This window comes from Mandrillus leucophaeus, unplaced genomic scaffold (genome assembly GCF_000951045.1).
Source record: "Mandrillus leucophaeus isolate KB7577 unplaced genomic scaffold, Mleu.le_1.0 Scaffold151, whole genome shotgun sequence".
NCBI lineage: Eukaryota > Metazoa > Chordata > Mammalia > Primates > Cercopithecidae > Mandrillus > Mandrillus leucophaeus.
The window spans coordinates 639,510-648,548 of NW_012101488.1; the positions used below are offsets into that span (position 1 = coordinate 639,510).

At 55.8% G+C, this 9,039-nt stretch overlaps 1 protein-coding gene across 3 annotated transcripts in view; it reads left to right on the forward strand.

Moving 5' to 3' along the window:
- Nucleotides 1-9,039, forward strand: part of CLPTM1 (cleft lip and palate associated transmembrane protein 1) — a 39,615-nt gene that overhangs the window by 26,714 nt on the left and 3,862 nt on the right. For all 3 annotated transcript variants that reach the window (XM_011975076.1, XM_011975075.1, XM_011975074.1), the window contains exons 6-9: nt 4,486-4,571; nt 5,729-5,849; nt 6,453-6,697; nt 7,354-7,447. In XM_011975076.1, the coding sequence (XP_011830466.1) occupies nt 4,486-4,571; nt 5,729-5,849; nt 6,453-6,697; nt 7,354-7,447 (546 nt within the window). The remainder of the gene's footprint in view (nt 1-4,485; nt 4,572-5,728; nt 5,850-6,452; nt 6,698-7,353; nt 7,448-9,039) is intronic.

Genomic DNA, 9,039 nt, shown 5'->3' on the forward strand with positions numbered 1-9,039 from the left:
CGGCTAATTTTTGTATTTTTAGTAGAGACAGGGTTTCGCTGTGTTAGCCAGGATGGTCTCGATCTCCTGACCTCGTGATCCACCCATCTCGGCCTCCCAAAGTGCTGAGATTACAGGCGTGAGCCACCGCGCCTGGCCTGATTTTGTTTTGAGACAGAGTTTCACTCTTGTTGCCCAGGCTGGAGTGCAATGGCACGATCTTGGCTCGCTGCCGCCTCCATCTCCCAGGTTCAAGCAATTCTGCCTCAGCCTCCCGAGTAGCTGGGGTTACAAGCATGTGCCACCACGCCCAGCTAATTTTGTATTTATAGTAGAGAGGGGGTTTCTCCATGTTGGTCAGGCTGGTCTTGAACTCCCAACCTGAGGTGACCCACCCGCTTTGGCCTCCCAAAGTGTTTGGATTACAGGCGTGAGCCAAAAAAATTTTTTAAAATTAGCCAGATATGGTGGTGTGCACCTGTAGTGTCCTCCAACTCAGGAGGCTTAGGTAGGAGGATCATTTGAGCCCAGGAGGTCAAGGCTGCAGGGAGCTGTGATCAGGCCACTGCACTTCAGCCTGAGCAACAAAGCGAGACCCTGTCTCAAAAAGAAATATAAATAAAATAATAAAATGGGTAAGGCCAGGGCCGTGTTGGCTCACACCTGTAATCCCAGCACTTTGGGAAGCCAAGGCTAGAGGATCGCTTGAGCCTAGGAGTTCGAGACCAGCCTAGGCAACATGGCAAAACCCCCCTAATAAAAATACAAAAATTAGCCAGGCATGGTGGGGGATGCCTGTAATCCCAGCTACTTGGGAGCCTGAGGTGGGAGGATCACCCAAGCCCAGGAGGTTGAGGCTGCAGTGATCATACCCCTACACTCTAGCCTGGGTAACAAAGGGAGACCCTGTCTCACAAATAAAAAGGTAAAGAGAAACCACGAGATTAATAGTAATAGTTTAATTGAGCTCAGTGTATTCTCATTTCAACATATAATCAGTATAAAAAGTGAGATATTTTACATTTTTCCCCCCTTGCGCCAGTTTTCAGAATCTAGTGTGTGTGGCTGGGCACGGTGGCTCACATCTGTAGTCCCAGCACTGTAGGAGGTTGAGGCAGGTGGATCCCTTGAGGCCAGGAGTTTGAGACCAGCCTGGCCAACATAATGAAACCCCAGAGATACTAAAAATACAAAAATTAGGCGGGCTTGGTGGCTAACACTTGTAGTTCCATCTACTTGGGAGGCTGAGGCAGGAGAATCACTTGAACCCAGAAGGCAGAGGTTGCAATGAGCTGAAATCGTGCCACTGTTCTCCAGTCTGGGTGACAGAGCAAGACTATGTTTTTAAAAAAAAAAAAAAAAAAAGAGGGGATCTAGTGTGTGTTTTATATCACAGCACTTCTTGGTTTGGACCAGACATATTTGCAGTGCCCAGTAGCTGCATGTGGCCAGCAACCCCCATACTGGATGATGCAGCTCTAGAAGATTTCCCTCCAAGAAAGGGGGGCTTTTTACTCCCCACGGGAGCCAGGTCCCTCTGGTCTGGATGCCTCTAAGCTGCAGTATGTGTTCTCTGCCTGAGCCAAAGCCTCTCTCCCCTGTGCCTCCCCCTCCACCAGCCAGCACTGCCCTCTGGGGCCCTCCCTTTTCTGGACAGTCTCTGTCAGGTGTGGACAGGATTGGGGCATGTCCCCTTGGAATTTTCTCCAAGTCAGCCCTTGAATGTTGGCTTCTCCCCGTGGACACAGGAGGAAGATCCCCAATGATTTATTTGTTTGTTTGTTTGTTTTTTTTGAGACGGAGTCTCACTCTGTCGCCCAGGCTGGAATGCAGTGGCTGGATCTTAGCTCACTGCAAGCTCCGCTTCCCAGGTTCACACCATTCTCCTGCCTCAGCCTCCCGAGTAGCTGGGACTACAGGCGCCCGCCACCTCGCCCGGCTAATTTTGTGTTTTTAGTAGAGACGGGGTTTCTCCATACTGGTCCGGCTGACATCAGGTGATCCGCCCATCGCGGGCTCCCAAAGTGCTGGGATTACAGGCTTGAGCCACCGCGCCCGGCCACCCCAATGATTTAATAATCATAGAAATGATGAGGATTGGCCAGGGTGGTGGTTCAAGCCTGTAGTCCCAGCAATTTGGGAGGCCGAGGCAGGTGGATCACTTGAGGTTAGAATTTGAGACCAGCCTGGCCAACATGGTGAAACCCTGTCTCTAATAAAAATACAAAAATTGCTGGTCGTGGTGGTGGATGCCTGTAATCCCAGCTACTCGGGAGGCTGAGGCAGGAGAATTGCTTGAACCTCGGAGGTGGAGTTTACAGTGAACTGAAATCGCACCACTGCTCTCCAGCCTGGGCAACAGAGTGAGACTCCATCTCAAAAAAAAAAAAAAGGATGACGTTTGTGCTAATAAGCAGCAGGCCCTGGGCCAAGAAGAAGCAAGGCTTTTTTTCTTTAGGGAAGTGACGTCACTCACCAGTGTCCCTTAGATTGTAGGATTCAGAGGCAAGATTGCCTCCAAGCCCCCGCTGTTGGCCAGGTCTCCTTCCCCTTTCCCTGTCTTTCCCTGGCCCCAGGGGGCAGGATGGAGAGTTGAGGGAGGGCAGACTGAGTTATCCTTCCCAGCATAAGGAAGAGCTGAAAAGTCCCCGGGCGCGGTGGCTCACGCCTGTCATCCCAGCACTTTGGGAGACTGAGGTGGGCAGATCACGAGGCCAGGAGATTGAGACCAGCCTGGGCAACATGGTGACACCCTGTCTCTACTAAAAATACAAAATTAGCCGGGCATGGTGGCACACGCCTATAGTCCCAACTACCCAGGAGGCTGAGGTGGGAGAATAGCTGGAACCTGGGAGTCAGAGGTTGCAGTGAGCCGAGATCACACCACTGCACTACAGCTTGGATGACAGCAAGACTCTGTCTCAAAAAAAAAAGAAAAAGAAATGCTTAGCTTCTTTTTGGGCTGGGCACGGTGACTCACACCTGTAATCCCAGCACTTTGGGAGGCCAAGGCAGGCGGATCATGAGGTCAGGAGATTGAGCCCATCCTGGCTAACACGCTGAAACCCTGTCTCTACTAAAAATACAAAAAATTAGCGGAGTGTGGTGGCGGGCGCCTGTAATTCCAGCTTCTTGGGAGGCTGAGGCAGGAGAATCGCTTGAACCTGGAGGCGGAGCTTGCAGTGAGCCAAGATTGTGCCACTGCACTCCAGCCTGGGTGACAGAGCAAGACTCTGTCTCCAGAAAAAAACAGAAACATCCCCAGGCTAGGGCAGAGGTTGGGGGATGCAGCGTGGGCACGCACAAGCCCCTTCCTCCCCGGCAGCGTTTGGGACAACGTGGCAGGGAGCCTGTGGCCAACCTGGCCTCTGCGAGAGGAAGTGAGGCCAACTCCTGGCTGAGGATTCACAACCCCGAAGTGTTTCTCATCTTGGTTTCTCATGTTGGTGGCTTCAGGCCTTCTCTGAAGCTATCTGCCGCCTCTTTATAGTCATGTATTCAACTGGTCATCGCTGAGCCTGTGCAGGCGCTCCGTGTGTGTTCAAACAGGCCCTGCCCCTACCCACATTTCCGCACGGGGTTTGCACACTGGTTGCAGGGATAGACAGCAGGCAGGTAAACCACCGGCTAAGTTTTGGATAGTGGTGAAATGTTGTGAAGGAAACAAGCTGGCAGGAGAATGACTGCGTAAGCTCATTCAGTGGGGTGGCCAGGGAAGCCCTGTGGAAGGAGGATATTCTGCCAGGCACTTGAACACCACGGAGGAGCCAGGCCACGAAGATTGTGTCGGGGCATGTGTTCCTGGGACACAGGGCAGCACACCCGGAGGCCCCGGGTTGGCGTATTTGAGGAGAAGTGGAAGGTGTTGAGGGTTGAGAGGTCACCGGGGCTATGGTGAGTGTCTGGGGTTCCAAAGCTGCAGGATGCCATGATTAGTCACTTGATTTTATTTATTTATTTGTTTTTTTCTTTTTTCTTTTCTTTTTTTTTTTGAGATGGAGTTTCGCTCTTGTTGCCGAGGCTGAAGTGCAACAGTGCGATCTCAGCTTACTGTAACCTCCACCTCCCTTGTTCAAGCGATTCTCCTGCCTCAGCCTCCCGAGTAGCTGGGATTACAGGCACCTGCCACCACACCTGGCTGATTTTTGTATTTTTATTAGAGACGGGGATTTCACCATGTTGGCCAGGCTGGTCGCAAACTCCTGACCTCAGGTGATCCGCCTTCCCCGGCCTCCCAAAGTGCCAGGATTACAGTGCCCTGCTGAGCTGGGGTTTCTGCCTGGGGCATTTGGTGATGGTAGTGTCCCCATGGTCATGAGGAACTGTGATTGGTTGAGATTTGGGGAGGCAGTTCTGGCATTCCAGGTCACACTGATCTCAGCAGATGAGTGCTAGGTGGATGCCAGGAGACTGTGAGCCGTTGCTGGTGGGCAGGGGTCCGGGCTCTGGAGGCTGCAGGTCCCGGCAGGTCTCATGTCCCCTCCTTTCCCCACCTCCCAACCACAGTGATCAACAAATACAAGCGCAGGCGATTTCAGAAAACCAAGAACCTGCTGACAGGAGAGACAGAAGCGGACCCAGAAATGATCAAGGTAAACGGGCAGGGTTGTCAGGGCCTATGGGGACCAAGCCAGGCCATTCACAGCTCATACCAGACCACTGGGGCTGTCATCTGTCACCACCACTGAGCCACCATGCCGGCTCGGTCATGCCACCTCCCCTCCCTGAGCACTGGGCTCCTCCTCTGGGAAATGGGGTCAGGAGGCAGCTGCCTCTCAGGGAGTAGGGGGGATCCCAGGCAGGGTTACCCGGGCCTCTCGCCAGCCTGGGAGGGGGCTGCATCACAGTCCCATTCTCACATGAGGACACTTGTTGAATCTTACAGCCAGGAAATGGCAGGCCAGGGACTCTCACCCACACAGTCAGGCCCCAGAGCCCAAGCTCAGCCCAGCATCAAGCAGGCACATGAGAATATGACTTTAGTAGGAACTGCAGGATTAATAGTTGCTGTCACTCCTGGTGGGCTGGGGAGCCAGGCAGTTAATCTGTGGTTAACCTGCAGTGGGCACTAAGAGACTTCCCCTCTCCGCGGGTGGTCCTGTGTGGGAGGGGTGGTCCCTCCTCATGGAGGTGAGGCCACCGTGCAAGAGTGTGTGGAGCCTGCTGTCATGAGGCTGGGCTTCGCAGCCTGGCCTAGGATGCCAGCCCTGCCCCTACCTCTGCAGGCCTCGGTTTTCTGCATGTGGGGTGGAAGGATCCTGTTGGTGGCCCGAAGGGTCCTGGGTAGCGTAATCTCTAAGCGGAGGGAGGAGAGCCCTCTGCCAGCACTTGCTGTGGTGGCTGATACTCTGCTGCCAAGGTTGTCGGGAGGTGGCTCATGCCTGTAATCCCAGCGCTTTGGGAGGCTGAAGCAGAAGGATCACTTGAGCCCGGGAGTTCAAGATCAGCCCGGGCAGCATAGTGAGACCCCATCTCTCCCAAAAAAGAGAGAAAAGAAAGAAAGAAAAAAGAAGCCGTCCATGGTGGCTCACGCCTCTAATCTCAGCACTTTGGGAGGCTGAGGTGGGAGGATCGTGCTTGAGCCTAGGAATTCAAGACCAGCTTGGGCAGCATGGCAAGACCCCATCTCAAAAACTAGAAAGCAAAGATTAAGATTTTCATGGGAACCCTTGGGAGGAAGTGTGCAGAGGCTGATGGTCCCTGGGCACCTCCACCTGCCTCTGAGGACTTTCCCCACATGTTGCCTCAGAGGGCTGAGGACTATGGGCCCGTGGAGGTGATCTCCCATTGGCACCCCAACATCACCATCAACATCGTGGACGACCACACGCCGTGGGTGAAGGGCAGTGTGCCCCCTCCCCTGGATCAATGTAAGCTCCCCAGCCCTGCCAGCTGCTTGCAGAGGCCTCTGGGAGGGTGCTCGGGGCCCATCTCTTTGTTTTCTCCTGGCCCCATCCACCTGAGAGAGCTTTCTAGGGCTCCACTCTCCCAAGCTCCCCACCCTGTCCTATCCCCTTCCCATGTCCTCTCCCTCTCCTACACCCCCACCCCTGGGGTCACCAGGACTGACTCCCATATGCCAGCATCGGTCCACAGTCAAGTCCCATCGAGCCCACAAACTGTTTTCAAAAAATGTCTATCACTTGCCAACTTTTGAAATTGAGGCAGTATCACTTAAAAGCCATATTTTCTGGCTTTTATAAAACTGGGTTACATGGTCACCCATGGGGCAGCCGTGGGCTGGAGCTGAGCCACAGCTGCCCCCTTAAGCGGGGACCTGCCTGCTCTTTGCATCTGGTTCCCTCTGCTGAGGTCAAGGGGCCCTTTAGCTCCTCATGGCGTGGCCTAGAAATGTCCCCTGTCCTCCAGTCTCTGTAGAGGGGCCCTGTTGGGTCCCTGCAGACATCTGAGGCCTGTGGGTACCCTGGCCTCCTGCCTGGGCCAAACGGTGTCCCCTGCCCCATGTGCTGCAGATGTGAAGTTCGACGCCGTGAGCGGTGACTACTACCCCATTATCTACTTCAATGACTACTGGAACCTGCAGAAGGACTACTACCCCATCAACGAGAGCCTGGCCAGCCTGCCGCTCCGTGTCTCCTTCTGCCCGCTCTCGCTTTGGCGCTGGCAGCTCTATGCCGCCCAGAGCACCAAGTCGCCCTGGAACTTCCTGGGCGACGAGTTGTACGAGCAGTCAGATGAGGAGCAGGACTCGGTGAAGGTGAGTACGGCTGGGGCGGGCGGGACTTCCCAGTGCCTTCCTGGGCGCTGGAGGCCAAGAGGAAGTGCGCCAGGCCTGGGCTGTGGGACCTCCCGCCTGGTGCTCCTCTGCCCACAGTTTCACAACCTCCCAGGTCCCTTCTCCGCAGTGAAAGGAAGTGGGCACCCAGCCCTCCAGGCCTAGATGACTGGGGGTCCTCTCCCCAGGCTGTTCTGTTGGCTTGGCCGGGCCCTTTTGGTCCAGACCTGTCCCTTACTCTTTCTGTCCCAGACCTTGTCTCCCTGGCCCTGGACTCCGACTCCGTGTCTCTACCATCTCACTGGGTCCTGAAATGTCAGCCCATTTCTGTGGTGTGAGGCTCGGCTTTGCCTCCTGGGCTGTCGTCACTGTTGGGTCTCTGCTCTTGGCTCCCAGTGTCCCTTCACGCACTCCCTCGGCCTCTGCCTCTTCCCCTAGTGCCATCTCCCCGTCTTTTCTGTCTCCGTGAGTCACCCTCCTCTCTGTCCCCATCTGCCCATCTCTGACCCAGTCTCCTCCCGGCTGGCCCACCCTCACCCTGCCTCTACAGGCGGCCCCAGGGACAGGTCTTAGGGGACAAAAGCTAGTGAAGTTGCTCCTGGGCGGGGGCGGGCTGTGCTCACAAGTGTCCCCTGCAGGTGGCCCTGCTGGAGACCAACCCCTACCTGCTGGCGCTCACCATCATCGTGTCTATCGTCCACAGTGTCTTCGAGTTCCTGGCCTTCAAGAATGGTAGGAATGGGACCCCAGGGCTAATGAGAGGCTGTGCAGGGCTGGGGACAGGGCCTGCCCCCTTCGTCCTCCCCTCCGTCCCCACGTATCCTCCCCCTGCCTGGGGTCTCTCAGCCCCACTCTCCAGAGGCCTGGTGAGCTGGGGAGGGGCAGTGGCCCTAAAACTCCCAACCCAGAAATTCCCACCCACCGGGTGTGGAGCTAAGGGAGGGGCTGGCCCGCTGCTGGGGCAGAGGCCAGGCCAGTACTGCCAGGAAGCAGGGCTGGGGAACTCCAGAGCCAAGAGCAGGGAAGCCCCGGAGCTGCTCCCGCCACCCTGCCCGGCAGGCTGCCTGTTGCGGGAGGCCGCTTAGGACTGAGTGGATGGGGCCTGCCCGAATGGGAAGGAGGAGCACTGTCCCCCGAAGGTCCCTAGGTTCTAAGGCTGACCATGCTGATGGCCAGCGTTTGAGGAGAAGCAGCCACATGCCAGGCACTGTCCTGGGTACCCTCCCCAGGTAACTCCTTGAGCCGTACGGGAACCAGAGGCTCAGGGATGTCACTTGCCCAGTCACACAGTTCCTAAGGGGTAGATAGTTCTAGCCCCAACTCTCATCTTCTAGGCCCTGCAGGCCACTTCTTCCTTGCCCAGAGTACCCCAGTCTAAAGGAGGCAGCCTGCTGCCCTATAGCTGCCGGAGGCGGCAGGAGGAATAACTAGTAGTATTCCTGATATTAAGACGCTATTGCCAGCCTGGCGGTGGCTCTCGCCTGTAATCCCAGCACTTTGGGAGGCCAAGGTGGGAGGATCGCCTGAGCCCAGGAGTTTGAGACTAGCCTGGGCAACAAAGCGAGATTCATTTCTACACAATTTTTTTTTTTTTTTTGAAGTGGAGTCTTGCTCTGCCACCCAGGCTAGAGTGCAGTGGCACGATCTCAGCTCACTGCCAGCTCCACCTCCTGGGTTCACGCCATTCTCCTGCCTCAGCCTCCCGAGTAGCTGGGACTACAGGCGCCCGCCACCACGCCCAGCTAATTCTTTGTGTTTTTAGTAGACAAGGTTTCACCGTGTTAGCCAGGATGGTCTCGATCTCCTGACCTCGTGATCCGCCAGCCTCGGCCTCCCAAAGTGCTGGGATTAAAGGCGTGAGCCACTGTGCCCGGCCTTTACACAAATTTTTTTTAGAATTAGATGGGCATGGCAGTACGTGCCTGTGGTCTCAGCTACTCGGGAGGCTTGGGCCTGAAAGATCAAGGCTGCCGTGAGCCATGATCACACCGCTGAACTCCAGCCTAGGTAACAGAGTGAGACCCTGTTCCAAAAAAAGGGACGCTCTTGCCATTATTGAGAGCTACCATCTGGAAGAATGCAGTGTCATACGGGCACAGGGGCTGGTGCCGACCCCAGCTGGCCATCTGCCAGCTGTCGCTGGGAGACAGGACCCTTTTGCCCGGGAGCTGGCTTGACTAGGGTCCAGTGAGAAATGAGGCACAAGAAGGCTGTGTCCTCACCCAGTGTCATGCAGCAGGGGTGCGGGCCTCACTTGGCACCAGTGCTGTGTGGCCTCCCTGGTCCAAGGAGGGGCTTGGGCCCACCTGGGCCCCCCCGCCCCC